The 19,281-nt window shown below is 37.9% G+C and overlaps 1 protein-coding gene across 7 annotated transcripts in view; it reads left to right on the top strand.

Moving 5' to 3' along the window:
- pde10a (phosphodiesterase 10A) overlaps positions 1 to 19,281 on the top strand; it is a 97,709-nt gene that overhangs the window by 68,503 nt on the left and 9,925 nt on the right. For 6 of the 7 annotated variants that reach the window (XR_002752102.1, XM_023327417.1, XM_023327416.1 and 3 more), the window contains 12 exons: positions 45 to 176; positions 10,019 to 10,047; positions 11,533 to 11,653; positions 13,016 to 13,065; positions 13,155 to 13,295; positions 14,887 to 15,042; positions 16,049 to 16,099; positions 16,623 to 16,681; positions 17,252 to 17,303; positions 17,612 to 17,754; positions 18,580 to 18,672; positions 18,828 to 19,014. Coding sequence is in view for 6 of the 7 variants with exons in the window: in XM_023327417.1 (XP_023183185.1) it covers positions 45 to 176; positions 10,019 to 10,047; positions 11,533 to 11,653; positions 13,016 to 13,065; positions 13,155 to 13,295; positions 14,887 to 15,042; positions 16,049 to 16,099; positions 16,623 to 16,681; positions 17,252 to 17,303; positions 17,612 to 17,754; positions 18,580 to 18,672; positions 18,828 to 19,014 (1,214 nt within the window). In the remaining variant the exon portion in view is untranslated. Of the gene's footprint in view, positions 1 to 44; positions 177 to 718; positions 783 to 10,018; positions 10,048 to 11,532; positions 11,654 to 13,015; positions 13,066 to 13,154; positions 13,296 to 14,886; positions 15,043 to 16,048; positions 16,100 to 16,622; positions 16,682 to 17,251; positions 17,304 to 17,611; positions 17,755 to 18,579; positions 18,673 to 18,827; positions 19,015 to 19,281 lie in introns of those variants that run through there. The other variant, XM_023327419.1, reaches the window with a different exon arrangement.

Genomic DNA, 19,281 nt, shown 5'->3' with positions numbered 1-19,281 from the left:
AGAACTAGCAGATGTTTATGTGTTTGGTGTTTTGTTTTTTTCAGGCTTGACAGATGAAAAAGTGAAGGCCTACCTCTCGCTGCACCCGCAGATGCTGGACGAATTTGTGTTGGAGAGTGTGAGTGCTGAGACGTTAGACAGATGGCTGAAGAGGAAGACCAGCAGCAGGCCTGCAGGTACAGCCGTCCCACACGCAGACCGACGCATGCAGAGACGCTGGCTGCAGCTCTCGGGATCACTGTAACATTCTGATTGGATCAGCAGATTTCACTCGGCTTCACTGACGCACTGTTGTAATTTCTGTAAAATTTTGCCTGGTTGGAGGTTTGCTCTCTCAGTCAGCGGCGCATGGGATCATTCAGGTAGCTTTTAGCAGACCCAAAGGTGGACTCAACTTCATGTGCGTCTTTTTTTTTAATTGTGGGAGTTTGCAACATGCAAAAGACAGGGAGAGTGAGCGAGGCCTGTCGGGTCTTTACGGGTCATTAGATGTGTTTGAGCGGGCCGAATTGAGTTTGTGCCGCGCGCTCCACACACAGCCGACTGTTTCTCAGACCGACCACATCCATCAAGGGCCCACAGGGCTGGCACTCTGCCCAGCCGAGCTGCTGACGTCAGAGGCGACCTCCAGAGACATGCAGCCTACTGAAGGAGGCCCAGAGGAGGGGCGGGGACGGTGGCGGTGGTGAGGAGGCTGTGCTGACTCGGGGCGTGGGCCCTGCTGGAGGAAGAAAGTGGCATAGGACAGATTTGTCACATTTCGGAGCTGCCTTCTACATGAGGTATTCCATGTTTGTTGCCGCCATGTAGGGAGCCTGATGTTTAGAGTCTGGGAATGTGTCTTTAATAGTTTCCTGTATGCTGTGTGAGTGTGTGTTTGGTTTGACTGATCCCAAACGGAGACGATCATGTTAGTAACTCTCACTGCCGCCAAGTTTTATGAACGCAGTTTAAACCTGTTCAAATCACACCGCTGATTCACAAAAGATATATTTACATGGTAAAAACTTTTATTTATAGGTATAAGTATATATATACTGTATATGTACAGTATATACAGTATGTATGTATACTGTATATATACATATATACACACACACTCTGAAATTACCAGAGATAAAATCCGCTCATTGTTCAGCTATTGATTTTTATTTATTTATGGGTTAGCAATAATGAAAACTGTTAACATTTCCGTGTAGCTTAGAAGTTTGTCCATTCTCTATTATAAATTGTTAGAACAAGACGATGAAAAATTTATTCGGTCTCCTGCTCCGAGTCTGCACAACATGTGCAGACATGAAATTATTCAATAAGATGAACGTATGAAAGTTTCCATAAACAGTTATTAGGGGAATATATGGCAAACAGATAACTTGTTGATTTCATACAGGAAATTCAGCAGCTTTGTCCTAAATAGCATCATTAGTAGCATCTGGTGCTGTAAACCTCACCCGACTTGAACTTCCTCCAGAATTTAGACAACTTTTGAAAACCATGAAAAACTTTCATAACATTTCTCATTTAGCAGTGAAGTGGACATTTTATTCTGCAGGTCTGTTGTTCAGACAGAGTCAACCAATGAATGCAGCTGAACCAAACTGATGTGCAGCAGGCAAAGACTAAGACAAGTACCGCCGCAGGTACAGACACTGGGATGTGGAGGAAAACATTCAAAACGTTTAGAGAAATAAAAAAGGATAAATTTATAAAAATAAATGAATAAAATAAAATAGTGAAGGTTTTTTAGTTGGTGCCATTAAATTAGTTACTTATATATAATTCACACTTTTGCATAATAGCTTAAGAAATGCTAGTTTTTTATTCCAGTCTTTTAAAATGTCTCATTCCCAACATGAAAGTTGACATTTTTTATGTTGTGAGCAAGTTGTGCTAAAAGGAGTTGGCTTGTCAACGAAGCCTAAAATACAATCTCATTGCTAAACATGTTGCAGCACCACAGCTAATGTCAACAAACACAGGCCACATTTCTAAAGAAATTCTTTTTAAAGGAAGTTACATGAATGATCCTGAACCACTTGAAAGCTGATCTGGCATAATAGCACTTTGATGGTTGAGTAACCTAAATAGCAGATTTAAAACACAAATGTATTTGTTGTTGAGCTCATATGTTTATCTATTCAATAATTGCATAAAGGCTTTTTGAATTAAAATATTCCATATTTGTCGATATGTGATGCAATTAATTGCAATTAATTAAATTAACTCTATTAAGAGTCTTACTCAAGTCCCACTGCTATATTTTACATATTCAGCATTTTTGATATCACAAAGTAGTAAGTACCAGACAGATATTCTCTAATATGTATTCGGCACATATGAATTCGGCACACTTCTCTAGCCTTCATTAAGAGGCAGGGGAACCACCAGACAGGTGGTCGCTCTATCCCAGGACAACAAAAGACACACAGGACAGACAACCAGCCACACACCGTCGTATCTAAATCTGTCATGTTTTTTCTTTCAGAATTATAATATGAAAAGATATAAGAGCCTTCCTCCTACAAGTGCTTGTTGCTATCTAGTTCTCTGTATGGTGCCTTCACTGATCATCCATCCATCCATTTTCTGTACACCGTTGTCCCTAGTGGGGTCGGGAGGTGCTGGTGCCTATCTCCAGCTAACGAGGCGGGGGACACCCTGGACAGGTCGCCAGGACAAACAACCATGCACACACACACTCACACCTAGGGAGAATTTAGAGAGACAAATTAACCTGACAGTCATGTTTTTGGACTGTGGGAGGAAGCCGGAGTACCTGGAGAGAACCCACGCATGCACAGGGAGAACATGCAAACTCCGTGCAGAAAGACCCTGGGCCGGGAATCGAACTCAGGACCTTCTTGCTGCAAGGCAACAGTGTTACCTTCCACTGTGCAGCCTGCCTTCACTGATCAGAAAAAGATTTTTTAATTTCCATGCAGCTGCTCATTAGCTAGAGATGATCAATGTGTAAACTTCTGTTCAACTGCTTATTTCTTGCACTAAATTGCTCTTATTTAGTTCTTTTCTTGCATTTACAAGATGTACTATTTTCATAGTAATTAATTTATACATGTTATAAGTCCATAGATGAGATGTGATTTATGTATGTAATCACATTATATGGCCATATAGATACCGTATACGTATATGTTTATTATTCAGGAAGAAGAGGGAAGTTTTGTGCTAAATCAGAGTAGCAGCTCTAGGATTGCACCATCTGCTTGTCTCTGGGCTCTCCCCAGTAATATTACTCACTGTACTTCCTCTGTTAGACTACGATGAGCAGACCGCTCGGCTCCACTCTGAAGAGTCTCTGTAGGTTCATCTTGTTGGCCATAACCACTCGCAGTACAAGTTACATCTAATTTTTGGTTCCTCAAACAGCCTGAAAGGTCAGACCGATGACGGGAATATACGAATTGAAGACATTTCCCTTGCTTTTCTTTTGTTGTGCAGCCATGTTTAGTTCTGTCCATGATGACACTGATGGAGAAAAAAACAAGATACATTCAATATCTTGTTTATATGTTGTTGTTTTTTTAGGCCAGGCCTTTTAGTGATTGATCTGATATTTTTATGCGTGTACCACCACCAGCAGCATAAGGGGGAGGAGGAGGACTTGTCATCATGTGATCGTCACTGAGATAACCACTGCTTCCTGGAAGCAAGCCTTGCAGCCGGGCTTGTTCTCACTTATCATGTGACGGACAACATTGGATTACATAAATCAGTTTGTCCGAGCATGAACGAGTTGTGTGTGTGTGGCTGTGTATTTGCCTGTGTGTGTGTTTTAGCATTTCTCACCATATAAGGTCCAATTTTGCAACAAATACTACGTTGTGGGGACCCACTACCCAGGCTTTGGGCCTAATAAGATGAACTGTTTTTGGGTCAGGATCAGGCTATAGAAATTAATAAAAAAATTAATAAATGGAAGTCAATGGAAAGTCCTTGTAAAGATAGATTATTGTATGTGTGTGTCTAGAAAGGTTATGTTACTGCCTGTAATTCAAGAAAAAGCCTCCACCTTTATGCACTATTATGCAGCTGTCTTTATTACAAATTTAGCTTCTCCCAATAGCCAAATTTTATCTGTTACTTTTTTTTTCTGGTCATTATACTTTTTTCATGAAAATGATTTTTTCTTTTTAAAACACAACTTAAGCATGTTATAATAACATTATTATGTGTCACTGGCTCTGTTTACATTGCCTTTCGATGTATCGTGGGATAATTAATTTCTCCCAAACTCTCTGCTGCGTCCATCCAGGAACGCCTCGGTACTCGACTGCAGCCTCACACACGGACACAAGCTCATAGAGGAAATATAACGCCTGTTTATGTTCAGCTTCAGCTCTGAAATTTCAGCTCATGAAGGTGGAGCTACTCGGTAAAATCTGGTTAATGTTCAACAATCTCAGTTTGAAAAATTTAGTTTTATTGTTTTTGGATTCTGATTGTGAACTATGAAATTGCAATACTTTATTACAGCAGAGTCTCTAAAACATTTATAAGATACCATTTATTTTTGTTTTTAAACTATTTTCTTGTTTATATAAACCATAAATACTGGTTACTTTTATTAGCGCTTCAATTAAACATAATTAAATTGATTTTATGTTTTGATTTTTGTTATCATTTTCTAAAGCAACAAATGGTTAACTGGCTGTTAAGGATGGGTAATGGAAAACTCGGAGGATAAGTGAATCACTGGGCTTGGGCTTTTTTTTGTTTCAATACCAGAGGGAAAAAGCCTGGCTGAGCTTTTTAGCAGCTGATGCTGTTTCCTGAGTTGTATTTAGAGGCTGATCAGAAGCACACAAAGCTGGTTTTGTGTACCAGAAGCTCACATCTCAGGACTGTGATAACAGACCGGGCTCACCTGCAGGGCTTTCCATCAGGAGGATGCAGCTTCAAGAGCTCAAATCACTTGCTCTCTGTGGAAATTTAGTGACCTAGTTAATTATTTTCTGCTTGTTTGCTCTAAACATCCTTTCATTATTCACCAGCTGTACAGTTGTAGCAAGATGTTTGACAGAAGCCTTGTAATAATGTCAATTAAACATTGTCCCAATTAATTTTTTTTTTTCAGGCTTTTAGCTCAGTACCATAATTGAAAGCATTAATAATAGTATAATAGCCATATTGGTATCTAACGTTACATAAAACAAAGGCACCAGCTTTGGCTTTGGCAGCATAGCAACCACCAGGTCAACCACCAGGTGCTGACCGCTGAGTCACTCCTGGTTAACCGTCCTGTGGGACGCTGTGGATCTGTGGCGGCGGATTAATAAAGCTCCCATTAAGCTCTGTGCACATTAGACCCAGCTGACTGAGAGGCTCATTTTCCTGTGAAACATTAAAGACATGCATGGAGCTGTTCATATCCTCTGTGTGCATCTATAGGTCATGTGTTATAAGGTCTCATTATAGATTATTAACTCTGAGATGATGGATCAGATGTGTGCTTTTATCCTTCAGCTGACATGTGACATCAGTGTGAGGAAATTGCTCCAAAAACAGAAAAAGAAAGTATTATTTTGTACAACATATGGAAGCTTTTGTGGAGATTTTTTATTTCTCTAAAGTGGCGGCAGTGTTGTGTGGAATTGAGTGTTTTGAGCTTTACATTATGTTATTCCCTCATCTAAAACATACCTGGAGTAATTGTTTTAATCATTGACTTTTTTTTTTTAACATAGTTACTTAATTGTGCTATAAAATGGCAGTTTTAAAGGAATTATTGAATAAGTTCTTTGAATTGAACAGCTTTGTTTGTTAAATGTCAAAGGCGACCTCCAAACTGAGTGCTGTGTAATAAATTTTAAACCAGTATGACATAACACATATAAATCTTTTAACAAAAAGTTCACGAGAAGTTTCAACAGTTCCATAAAGTTAGAAGAAGTGCACATCCCACAGGTCTTGCTACACAGTCCTGTTTGGTGTTCACTGCCAGCTCTGCTGCCAGGATATTTTCTAAGAAAGTCTCAGTTCTTTCTTTTTGTATTTACTGAAAGCATAACAACTCCATGAAAATATGGGATGGTATTAAGCGACTGTTGCATAGCTAAGTGCTTCAAATGATGACCTGCACATTCACCTGAGGCACGCTCCCTGAGGACTAGTGGTCCTGTTGGGATTAATTCACCAACATATCTGATGAAACAGAGATGTTGTTCTTGCTGAATAAGTTGAGCAAATTGTCATTTTCTCCCACTTTCATCTAAGTGGGATAAGGTATGTGGACTTTTTGACCCACACCAAACAAAACCAACTAAACACACTGAAGCCTTACTGGTTTCTAGGAAAAGCATTGATTGGAAAAGCATGCTGAGGCTGTAGCTGGTGCAAAATGGGCATGGCTGTGCATGCAAACCTTAAGAAAACTTTTGGGAGTTGTCCAAGCAGCCACCTGCTTCTGCATAGCAGCTCAAATTTAAAGGCCATCAGGTTTTATAGCTCTGAGGTTTCAAGGGATCATTATCATAAATATCAAACTATTCTGGATCTTTTGTTGATGCATTTCAATATTTATTTTCCAACATGGGATGATGTCAGAACACACAAACTAACAGAAACAAGATTTGAGTGCAAAAGTTTCAATTAATGATACATTTTCTCATTAATGTGAAAATTAATGAGAAAGGGCATTAATTCAGGGCACAGGACACAGGGCAATGATGTTGTTGCCCTGTGTCATTCATTAATGACACAGGGCAACAATATGCCCTGTGTCCTCTGATACAGGGCATATTCTCTGCATCAGGATATTTTGCTAAATATCTTCTGATATTTTTGTTTTAGCTCGGTTGTCTAAATTGTACCTTTAGTTGTATAAAGAGTGAGACTTTCAAGATGGATGACATTTATGCAAGAAGAACAAATACTGCTCTCAGCTGCCGTTAATAACATTTATATATATATATCATTAAATAATTTCAGTATAATTAAATAATTTCAATCTTTGTATGTATTTATTATGTACACAGCATGCATCAGTTTATTAACACAGTTTAGTTTCTGCTGTAATTACTGATGTTTAACAGCTTCCAGTCTCTCTCCAGTCACTAGTTTGGTCAGATTTAGTCTTCAAAGCCATCTGTTTGTGAAATATCTAGACTTCTAGAAGTCAGAAAAGGTCGTGTCTAAAAGAAACGCTCCCCTTTATAAAGGGATTTGAAGTCTTTTTCAAGTGCAGCTTTCAGTCCTCTGATTGACGTCACGCCTGGCCAGGGGTTCACTCTAAAATAAGTCTCATGGCTAAGTTAGGAAACTCATAGCATACTGGAGGAATGTTTAAAACAACAAACAATGTGGCTGGTTGTAAAAGCCCTCTTCACATCTTCATAGGGATTTGTTTCACCAACTCTGGTCAGAACTTTAGCTTGTATTTCTAAAACGTGTAAACCTTTGTGCATGGTATTTTTCAAATGAAATATGATCAAAGGGGTCTCAATAGTTACTGTTCTGGTGTGTTGTTGACCCTGGTTTGATGAAGAGCCCCTGGAGCCGTATGTTTGATTTTTATCCCAAGTAGCTCTCCAAGACTCCATGTCAGAAACTTTTAGGACTGGCTGAAACTTTTGTTATTGTCACTGAAAGTATTTTCATCCAATTTCAACAGCTGGAAATCACAAGAATAAATTTCACTCGAAGTCAGAAAGTTTTACAGTTCATATTCTTTCTTACTTCAGATTTATTCCTTCATAAGTTATTCGAAAAGTGTTTTAGAGCTGATAATGAAGTAAATGTGCATACTAGGTTCAGTTTGGACGATATAACCATGTTAGCTTTGAAGGAACATATAAACAATATGACATAGTTTTAGCATTTACATGGAGTATGATTTCAAATCTGGGTTTCCCCTGACGACCACGGTATTTGTCACCTTTCACACTAATGCTCATAGTGGAAAAGCTGTGAAGCAAAGAAAGACTATAATGGTTGCTGCAGCTTGGTGTCTGTGAAGTGTCACCCTGTCAGAAAAAGTTCATCTCTACTTCAGACCGAAAGCTGTGTGGGTGAGCATGAAACAGTAGTCATCAAGAAACGGCTTTAAAGTAAAGCACCTAGTTTCTGAAGCATGAGAAAAACTCGTTTCTGTAAGGCTTGTTCGCACCTGATTAGCTTGAATTGTGGAAAACAACAAAAAAGGAGCTGAATTGTCAATGAGTCATATCAAAACTGAGAGATAATGAGCTAGCTAATACCTTTTAAATACATATTCTAGGAGACTTACATTTGAGTTTATTGAATACCTCCTGAGTATATGAGCAAAGGTATATTGTATATATTTCAGGCGAATTGTTTAACAGAACATGTGGTTATTATTTTTTCTTTTTCAATTTTATACATTGACCATTTTTTTGCCTTCAATGCAAAAAAATAACTTTTAGGACTTTTAAAGGCTTTAGAAATACATTTTAGTGTCCTTTTTTTTCAAAATGTGCATTATTGATAACATTTATAATTTCAGTTCATGACTTTACCAAACTTTTAACCCCCAATATGTCAGTTTTAACAATAAAAGTATTTATTTTTAGAAAAACAAAAATAAATAATTTCTGATTTTTGTTCATTTTGTAGATATTTTTCCTGTAGCATATATTAAAATTTTTCAAAATTAAAAATTGACACCAAAACTAATTGTGTTTTTTTTTTTAAATAATTGTTTAAAAAAGTTAAAAGTGCTCGATCAGCTGATTGCAACTGTGAAACATTCTCAAATTTTATAAAATCACCTTCATCCAGTGAATTAAACTGATGAAGTCATAGCTTTATCTCCGTCGACAGAGACACAAGATGACGAACTTGATTTGTGTACGTAGTTACACAGTTCATGAAATATGTGACAAAATCTGGTTGGATATATTTTTTGTCGTATTGCAACCCCACACTTTTTGGTTTTGTTCAAAATGTTTCAATTCAACTACTGTTGGGAGGACCACATATGCTTTTGCTTATTTACAGCTTGTGCTGTCAGCTCACTGCAATCGATCATTGTGCTAATTTGCAGAAAAGCACACACCCAGATTTCAAATAGTCAAGACACATGAATGTTCAGCTTTAGAGATTTTAATTCAGAAAACAGCTTGAATTGTTAGAATTTTGATTAGGATAAACATTTATTAGGATTATTAGATGAAACTATAAGAAACTGGCAGCTATGATAAACAACTGTAGATGAGAAAAGATCTGAATGGCGTGAGTTAATAATTCTGTTGAAGGATGCTTGTTTTGAGCATTGAGTTGTAATGGATTTTACATTAAGTACAACAGTAGGAGCAATCCCTGCCTGGAAAATAAGAGAAAACAATTTCATAGAGTAGTCAAGCTAACAGCTGCTCAGAGAAACTTCTAATCAAGAGCAAAGTTCTAATATCTAAAGCAAAATATACTGGTAGTTTAAGGTGATTATTGTTGTGTACAACACAGGTGGCTAATATTAGTGATTTAAATAACTACATCTTGCAAAATGGTGTGAGCTGTTTTGAAGTTTTGGTTCCAACATCTTGGAAATTTGAGTTAGTTTTAGTTTAAATGACAGAAATTCACTTTAGTACACCACCCTGCATGTTTATGGGCACTGCTGGCAAAAATGTGCAAAAGGGCTGAAACTGCGTGTAGCCATTTACTATGTGTCAACACATTTGCCCTCCAGAAAAGGAATTGTCTGTTGTCTCTCCCATTTTGAAGAGCAGTTACGAAACATGGGCCCCACAGAATGCTCAAAAGTTTTTAATAAAGTTGTTTTTAATTTAAAAAAAAACAACAATATTTGTAGATTGTTTTTTTGGTTGCTGCTGTTTTTGGAAATATTGCCAATTGTTTGAAAATTTGCAGAAAATGTATGTGACACAGCAAATTATAGTCAAATAACTGTTGATACATTTTTATTTTTGGTTGATTTCTACATAAATTACACAAGTTAAACAGATAAAAGACAAATAAATCACATGATTAAGTAACATATTGAAACACTCAGCTTGTTACCATTTTTTTGTCGTTACAGATGGCACATCGACTAAAGAAGTCAGCAGGGTAAGTTTTTGTGTTATACTTAAACCTAACTTACTTATTAAATTAAATGATTCATCCAGGACATGTGTGGGTCTATATTTGGAAAAAGGGCAGCTAACCTCTCTGTAGACCCTACACATGCTGGACACAAACTGTTAAACTTTTATCTTCAGGTTAGTGCTACAGAGTGCTATTTGCAAAAACCAGACCCCACAGAGACAGTTTGTTCTCCCAGGCTGCCTCTCTGATGAACACAATGAACACCTTATACCCTGAGCAGTGAGCTTCTCTGCTGTGAAGCAAAATGAGCATATTCCACTTTTTCTTTTCTTCATATATATAACAAATCCCTGTACATACTGTTCTTTTTAGCCTTTGTTTTATTCCTCTAAAGATTTTCTATTTATACTTAGTGTCTGTACGCAGTGAGCACTTCAAACCAACATCAAAAAGGCCGATGTTCCTTGTTTGTGCACACAATCATGGTCAATAAAACTGATTCTAATTTAGATTAATTAGCATCTATCTGGCCTGTCAGTTGTTTGCTAACCTATCATAATGCTGTTGCTAATGTTTTCTAACAAACGGCTGAGACCTTTAAAGAAAAGACAGATTTTTATATTATTTGCTATGTTTTATTTAGAGGTAGAAGAGTAAAGGAGTTTAAAGACTAATGCAGACCACACTTTTCAGATCTTATATTGTTTAACATGTCATAGTTAATTTAATTGAAACATTTTCAAACAAACGAACCGTTGCCCGAACAGTTTTGCAGTCAGTCCAGTGCTTTCTTCTATTATCTACAGGATGGCACTGATTTACTGTATGATGCTATTAACAAGCATTTCTAAAGCTTAAGACTCCAGTGTGCATTTTATTACAACTAATTAGCCATAAAGAAATTGGAAAAAAAACTCCCCCGTGTCACACCTAAACTCGCACCTTTTCCCGGTCACATTCGGGGATCTGAGCCGTCCACCTCTGTAGAATAAACTTATGACACAGGAAAATAAATGAGGTTCCCTCAACCCCACAGTGCGTCATCCATACGTCTGCGCAAACAGGATGTGGGAGGGCAGAAAGTGTCCCGTTGGGGATGCTTTCTAGTGCACCACTCTCCCTGCTGTCCTGTCCTCACCCTCTCTGCAGGCGCAGAAATAGACATCTCTTTGGCCTCGTAAAAAGGGCCGGAGGTTTGTCTTTTTGCACAGTGACGATTTTAACGCTGAGGCTCTGCAGCAGGGCTTGTCGGGACTCCAGTCAGAACTGTGGGTTTTATGACCTTCTCTGGAGCCACTGGGGATCTCTAAGCTAAAACACAGCAGTGAGAGGGAATGTCATCGAGTCGTGGAGGAGAATATTTTGGTCAATGGCAAAAAGATAATGTTCTTTCCCTCAGTTAAAAAGAGAAAGTATCTTCCTTTTCTATGAAGTGCATAAATCAACATGTGCCACAAAGTGCAAATTGTTTCCATTTTTTTTAATGTTTTGTGTTTTGTCCGGCAGTACCAGGACACAAACATGCAGGGTGTGGTGTATGAACTGAACAGCTTCATGGAGCAGCGGCTGGACATTGGAGGAGATAACAAACTTCTGCTCTATGAGTTGTCCAACATAATCAAAACAGGTAAAAGCATATAAATGCATACTAAAGCTTATTACACAAATGCTACAACAAAATGTCACATAGAACAGCTAGATTTTTTTTTCTGACGGAAAATAATCTGCCTGTTGATGACAAATTCCTGGATAAACATCTCTCAATGAACTTGGGGTCAAACACTCAGAATTCCAGAGGGGGATTTTTATGATTAAAAATAACTCTGAAGAAGCCATTAAAGTCCATATTTCATATTTTTCTTAACATCTTTTCTTTTTTAGTTGTGTTCAGACTTCTAAAACATGATACTTACATTTATTTCCTCCTCCAGAGTCAATAAATATTTAGCTTTAAGGAAAGAAACCAGCATTATATATGGAACATGAAGTCTGGGCATCAGTGCATAAACATGATGGCCACCCAAGATGACAGTAGTGATCGCCAAGTTCCAGCTGGAAAGTAAGCTAATAAGGCAAAGATTTATACGTCGACTTGTCCAGTGAGACAGAGGAGAGAGAAATGATATCTGGGAGCAGTAGCAATGAGACCTAGCTGTCCAGTGCCCTCAAAAGAGATTTAAAGACTTTCTATGACAAGTCCAGTCTGCCTTTAACTTGACACAGTAACCACTTCTGACAAAAGTTCAGATAAAAGTCAAACATCCCGGCAGCATTCGGGTAGTTTCTGCTGCAGAGATGACCTGCATTCTTACTCAAAGGCAAAAATGCAGGTCATGTCTGCGTTGTCTAAAATATGATGAAATATGCTTTTTAAGATTAAAGTCACACTCAGTGAAGACTTCAGATAACATCTGTATGTGTTACATGTCTGTCTAAAGAAAAATTGACAGATTCACTGTTCTGTTTGCTGTGCCAGATCATAACTGTGGTGTTAACTAGATGATTAAAAAACCTTAAGTATATGTGGAAAAAGACAAAAAATAGGTTGGTCAGTGACTGAGATATGTGCCAGGTAAACTCCTTTATCCCCAACAGAGAGAACCATACCTACAATAGTGATTAAATGTTTCCGAGTGAACTAAATATGCCAGTTCACCCGAAGCAAATCACTCATTAACTTCCTGATAATCTGAGTATTGTGTGCTGCAGCCGCCTCTCTGATGTCACATTGTATGATAACATGACCTATATCGGAGTGTGAAATGGGACTGGAGAGGAGGACTGGGAATGAGATGAACTGGAAGGCAGTGAAAGCCTCGGTCAGAGTACACTTGTTGCTATGTGGGCCATTGTTAGACGATTCGATTACAGCTGCCTGCTTGTTATGCTTTTTGTCTACGTCTGTCCTTAATCGATTGGAGAAAATGTCTGAGAATGCAAACTGCTGAAGTAAGCTGCATCTAAGCACATGTATGTCTTCTCTCTGCAGCAACAAAAGCTGATAGTTTTGCACTTTATTTCTTGGGAGAATGCAACAATGTGAGTTGATTGAATTTACACATTAAAGTTACCTTTTCTGTCTCTGTGTGTTTTTCATCATCTGTTGTTACTTTTCCTTTTTTTAACAGAGTTTATGTTTATACACTCCAAGGGGGGCCAAGGATGGCGGTCCAAGTCTCGTCCCGTCTGGCCCCATCTCATACGGGACAACCATTGCCGCTTACGTTGCCAAGACTCGCAAAACACTGCTAGTGGAGGACATCATAGGGGTACGACAGCTCTCTTTAAACCAGAATGAGGTCACACTAATCAGAATTTGACAGTATTGATAGTTTAGTCGCTGAACTGTTTGCAGAGCCTTACAAATAAGCTTTTATTTATTTATTTATTTTTTACCCCTCCAGGGGGTCTTTTGTGGGCTCTAGTGTCCCTTATATGAAAGTAGGCTGACAGGAAAGGCGGAATGAGAGGGGGGAAGACATGCGGCAAATATCGTCGGGTCCGGGAGTCGAACCGGCGACGGCCGCGTCGAGGACTCAAGGCCTCCAAACATGGGTCGCGCTATCCCCTACACCACCACGGCACGCCACAAGACTTCAATATACTTTACAGAGATTTTATGTAACAGACCAGAATAAAGTAGTGCAAAATTGTGAAGTGGGACGAAATTTAAAAGGTTTTTTTTTTCCAAATGCACCATAAAGACCATATAGCACCAAGGTGAGCACTAAGAGTCTCAAACTTCTTCAAGAGATTTAATAAGAGAAGAAACCAAGAAGCTGCAGACATTAATAGATCAATAAGAGGAATCTTTGAATGTGATTACCATTAGTCCATCATTTGTAGAGTGATGGACTCTACAAATCTGAGTGGCAAGAAGATGTTTGTTGTTGAAAGAAAGCCATCAAAGTTCCATTTACAGTTTGCGACAAACTATGTAGTTCTGCACATTAGATGACATCAAAATTTGAGCAGTTAGATAAAACCAACAATGCACATCACCCTGTAAAGACAGTCTCCACTGTGAAACATGGTAGTGGCAACATCATGGTGTGGGTTGCTTTCCTTTAGCAGGTGCAGAAAAACTGGTCAGAGTAGAGAGGCAGTTTGATGTGACTAAAAAACAGGAAAATCCTGGAAGAAAAGCTGTTGGTGGCATGGTTTAAATCAAATTCAGTCCCAAATCCATCTGAGAATCAATGGCAAGATTTAAAAATAGTGCTTTGTAAACGTTCTTCATGCAGCCTGACTGAGCTTTGGCTAGTTTTGCAAAGATGAAGGGGTAAATTTTTCCATTTCCAAGCTGCTGAGGGACTGAATACAAATGCATGAATGATTTTTCTTCTTTGAAAACTAAGTATGAATTTTCTTTCTTCCTCTTCTTCACAATTATCCACTTTTTTGTGATGGTCCATCACATTAGATCCTAATAATTAATAATCAAGTTTGTGGTTACAAAATGACAAAATTTGTAAGAAACGTTATAGAGGTTATGAATATTTGCACCATAAGCAGAAAACATGATGTCTATTTTCATTGTAACTTCCAGGCTAATTTGCCTGTTTTGATTAGACAACAGAATTTGACAAACCAGGGACTTTTCCAGCTTGAAGTCAGTCTGAACAGGAAAATTTCTAAAACAGATTCCAGAAGAAAATATCAACAAAGATCTTTTGTGACGGAAAATCCACCAGTCTAAACAAATCTCAGCAAACAAGTCAATCAAACAACCCAAACAGTTGAATGTAGAATGCAAGTCACATTTTTGTGCATGGCTGTAGGCGTTCCTATGATACACTGTTGTAACACACATGCAGTTTAGTTGGGTAGACATTTGGACGGGTCTCTCTGTATTTGCAGGACGAGCGATTTCCGGACGGCACAGGGCAGGACTCAGGGATCCATGTTCACTCTGTCCTGTGTCTCCCCATCCTCACTGCCATTGGGGACCTCATCGCCATCCTGGAGCTACATCGGCACTGGGGCAGGGATCCTTTCAACCTAAGACACCAAGAGGTCAGCCCAAATCAGAACAAGGACACCTGCAACTTTTTAAATAAGGGTGAATGAAGCAGAATGAATTGAAATGTGCCCGAGATCCTGGTAGAGGAGGGGTGAAGCCGAGAGCAACGTAAAGACGCTGCGCTGCTTTAAATACTGACAACTATCACTAGACGTCTATTGCAAATATTTATAACCTTCTGAGGTAATTAGGTTGCTTTATTGTGTTTCACTGAATGACAACAGCTGTAACATTTAATATCCAAGCTGTTGCTGATAGTTTTCAAATTTTTAGAAAGTAAAAATGTTTTTACGGTAGAAAAATGTGAGTGGTGTTCACTTTTGCAGCTACTGAAAATCATTTTTGACGGAACCTATTACTCATTAAACGGGTTGTGTTTGGAACTTAAAATCAGATGTTATTTGTATTTTCTTTTTCTCTTTTGTTATTTCGCTTGTTTTTTAACTGGTACAAAAGAGTTCTTGTAGCTACAAACTCTTAATATGCAGGGCAATAAGTTTAAAAATTCCAACAAAGTTTTTGTTTGTTTGTAATTAGTTGAAAAATAATACAAAATCCTATATGTTGAGATGGATACAAATCGTATACCCATGTAAGCTAGATTAACCTGCTTGTGTTCGATTTGACTTCTTGCCACTTCATCATGTTGGTTCTACAGCTCTCACATTGAAGCAGAGTCTCATTTACACCACATCCTGATGGGAGTACCTTTTTCCACTACCTTTGCAGCTGCACAGGTTGCATGCAGTTTGTTTGTTTTCCAAATAAATCTGCGAAACATTAAAGCTCTGTAAGCAGAAACCAGAACAGCAAGCATGTGATGCTTTTCTGTAGGATTTTAGCTGAGTATGCAGAGCTGCACTGAATTTTTGAGAGCGCTAGCTTGACTGTGACTGTTTTAAAAATGTCAAAATGTGTCCAGGTGGCTTGAATTTATTGATTTTCTGTCTCCAGAACTTTAAAACTAAGTTTACCTTTTTTTTTTTTTTTTTTTTGCAGGTTGCAACAGCAAATTTAGCTTGGGCATCTGTTGCCATTCATCAAGTACAGGTAGGCATGCCTGCATACAGACCTGATCTGATCTGAATTTGAGCGTGCCCCCTCTAACAGATGTGCTGCAGTTCTCCTCCTGAGCCTCTGGCAACAAGGTGTACCCTGCCATTTATTATGCTTCTGGATGACATTGTTTGTTCTGGTTCTGCACTGGGGAAATCCACTGTGTACAGGAACCGGGTTGTCAGTATGCCCAGTCCAATCAACAAGACCATGCGTTCAACAAACATCTCCCCTGAGACGTCATTATGTTTTATGAAAAAGATAACATAGTACCCCAGAGGAACATTGTCCCACTGCAGCTCTGGCCACAGTGGACCTCTGAGCCTCGGTTAGCTCCAAAGCGCTGCTTGCTGCTGACACACTCCGTTGTTACAGACACGAGAAGACGGCCCGTGAGCCTGTTTGTAGACAGTGAGCCGCTTCGCTTACAGAACATGCTGGATGTGTTTTGAGAAAAGAAAAGAGAAAGTTCTTCATACATCTGTGTGTCTGATCCTGACCTATTTTTCTTTATTAGATGTGCAGAGGCCTTGCCAAACAGACTGAGCTTAATGACTTCCTACTAGATGTGTCAAAGTAAGAGCTGCACTGAGATCTGCTTCTGTAACTCTCAATGAAAGCTGCTGAAAAGCTGTGAAGTTTGTTTTTACACCATAATCCTAAAATTTGAAAATTTTTTCAAGTGTGGCAGCGATTTAACTGCATTCACGACAACACAAGTCCTAAATAAACATTGTGTTTACGCAGTAGGAGTAATAATTATATTTTAACAAACTTATAGTGCACTGCAAACATATTAATACTCCTGAAACTTTTCCACATTTTGTTACATTACAACCACAAACTTGTACATAATTTGATGGATTTTTATGTGACAACAAAAGTCAACCATGATGGTAAAAAATAATTTTGTCTTTGCTTAAAATAAGAAACTCTGGCTGGTGTGCATTTGCTTTTTGTACTAATACACCAACCTTATGTTGGTGTGTCACATAAAATCCTAATAAAAAGCTCTGAAATTTGTGTCTACAACACAACAAATGAGGATTAGCTTAACCAGGATTGTAGCGTTTACAATTTTAATGTGAAAGTCAGCAGAGCTTTGTTTGTTAAAATATCTCAATGTGTTGTTTTCTTTTTGCACAGAACATACTTTGATAACATTGTGGCAATAGATTCTCTACTTGAACATATTATGGTGAGTCTGACTTATGCTTTATCAGTTTTTCTTTACAGCTATATTAGGGAAATTGACTCTATAAAAATATTTATAACCAATAAAATATGATTATTTTGAGGGGAGTTCTTCCTCTAACGTCTCCTCTGGCTAAAATTATTGGTTGGGTGTCATCAGATTGAAACTGTAAAATGATCAACTTTGAATAACCAGCTTATTTCTTCCAACAAAGATTAAACCAGTAGTATGTTAGTCACTAAGACTAAACTGATGATTCCTTGTTGGTTTAACCATCTATAAAATGATGTGCCCCTTCTTTTGCTTTACAGATATATGCAAAAAACCTGGTGAATGCAGACAGATGTGCGCTCTTCCAGGTAGATCACAGCAACAAAGAACTGTACTCCGACCTGTTCGACATCGGGGAGGAGAAGGAAGGCAAACCTGTGTTTAGGAAAACAAAAGAAATAAGGTTTATAACCTTTTCATCCTATACTCTAACTCTGAAGTGGTTTTCAGATTTGTATTTTTATGTTTTAGATTTCATCTTGAAAGACAGATTCCTGTACTTAAATCACTAATGTTTTGTGGTAAAAGCAAGTGAGAAAAAAAGTCACTTCATAAATATTAACATCACAACCACAAAGATTAATGTGTTTTTTGGGGTGATTGTGTTATTGACCAACACACTGCAAAAAACACAAAATCTTACTATGCATTTTTCTCATATTATAAGTTATAAAATGTTCCACTTGTTCCACTGGCAGATTATTTCATTTATAACAAGTATTTTTTCCATCAGGAATCATTGACAAATTAATTATTGACTTAAAACAGCTCCTATATCTTGTTGAAAGTAACTTACATGTTAGTTTTGAGTTATTTCAAGTGTGGTAAGATATTTACACTAGAAACTAGGCCAAAAAAGACACCTGAAAAGATTTTGTGTTTTTGCAGTATTGTAAAAAATATTAACATCACAACCACAAACTTTAATGTACTTTTGGGGTGATTAATGGTCTAGTCAAAATTTAAATATTAAATCCACCTCTAAGTGTGCAAAAAAATTAAAAAATATATAAATTCCTTTTCCTCTTTACGTTTATCCAGTATATTTGTCTTGCTATGTCACATAAAGTCTCTGCAAAATATAGTGAATATATCAGTACTTCAAGGAACAGCATTCAGATAATACCTGACTTTACTGTAGGATATCATCATATTTGTTCACATATAGCTCTTTAAATTAATGTTTATCCAATAAATGCTTCCACTCTCCCATCTCGTGTCTCTGCAGGTTTTCCATAGACAAAGGAATAGCTGGCCAAGTAGCTCGGACAGGGGAAGTCTTAAATATCCCAGATGCCTATGCAGACCCACGGTTCAACCGGTAAATCACTGCTCTCTTTATCGTCTCATTGTTTAAATATCATTAAGTGGAATGTGTTAGAATCACAAACAAAACCCACTTGTCTAAACCTGTAAGCAACATGAAGTTAAATGTCAAACTGATGCCTTTCTCTCTGTTCATGTGCTCTCTGATAGAGAGGTAGACCTCAAAACTGGCTACACCACACGGAACATCCTGTGCATGCCCATTGTGAGCAGGGGGACCGTTATCGGTGTGGTGCAGATGGTGAACAAGCTAAGCGGAAGTGCCTTCACTAACACCGATGAGAACAACTTTAAGATGTTTGCTGTCTTTTGTGCTCTGGCCTTACACTGTGCAAATGTGAGTATCCCACACAAGCTTAAATGTTTTTGATGGAATACCTAAAAATCTCTTGAAGGGATGGGAGATATTGACTTAAAATTTTCTGGCAATATTTTGTGGTACTATTGTGATAATGATAAAAATTATGGCAAAAAAACAATAAAACAACTATTTAATACTTCTTTTTGTAGGTAACTTTATGACTGTAAAAACAGCAAACGCAAATATTGATCACGAAAAATATTCCCATTTGAAACAGGCTTCTCCATGATGCCACATATTTAA

Source organism: Xiphophorus maculatus, chromosome 22 (genome assembly GCF_002775205.1).
Source record: "Xiphophorus maculatus strain JP 163 A chromosome 22, X_maculatus-5.0-male, whole genome shotgun sequence".
In the NCBI taxonomy this organism is placed as follows: Eukaryota; Metazoa; Chordata; class Actinopteri; order Cyprinodontiformes; family Poeciliidae; genus Xiphophorus; species Xiphophorus maculatus.
Note: the sequence above shows the minus strand (reverse complement) of the source record. Positions and strands in the feature narration are given on the sequence as shown.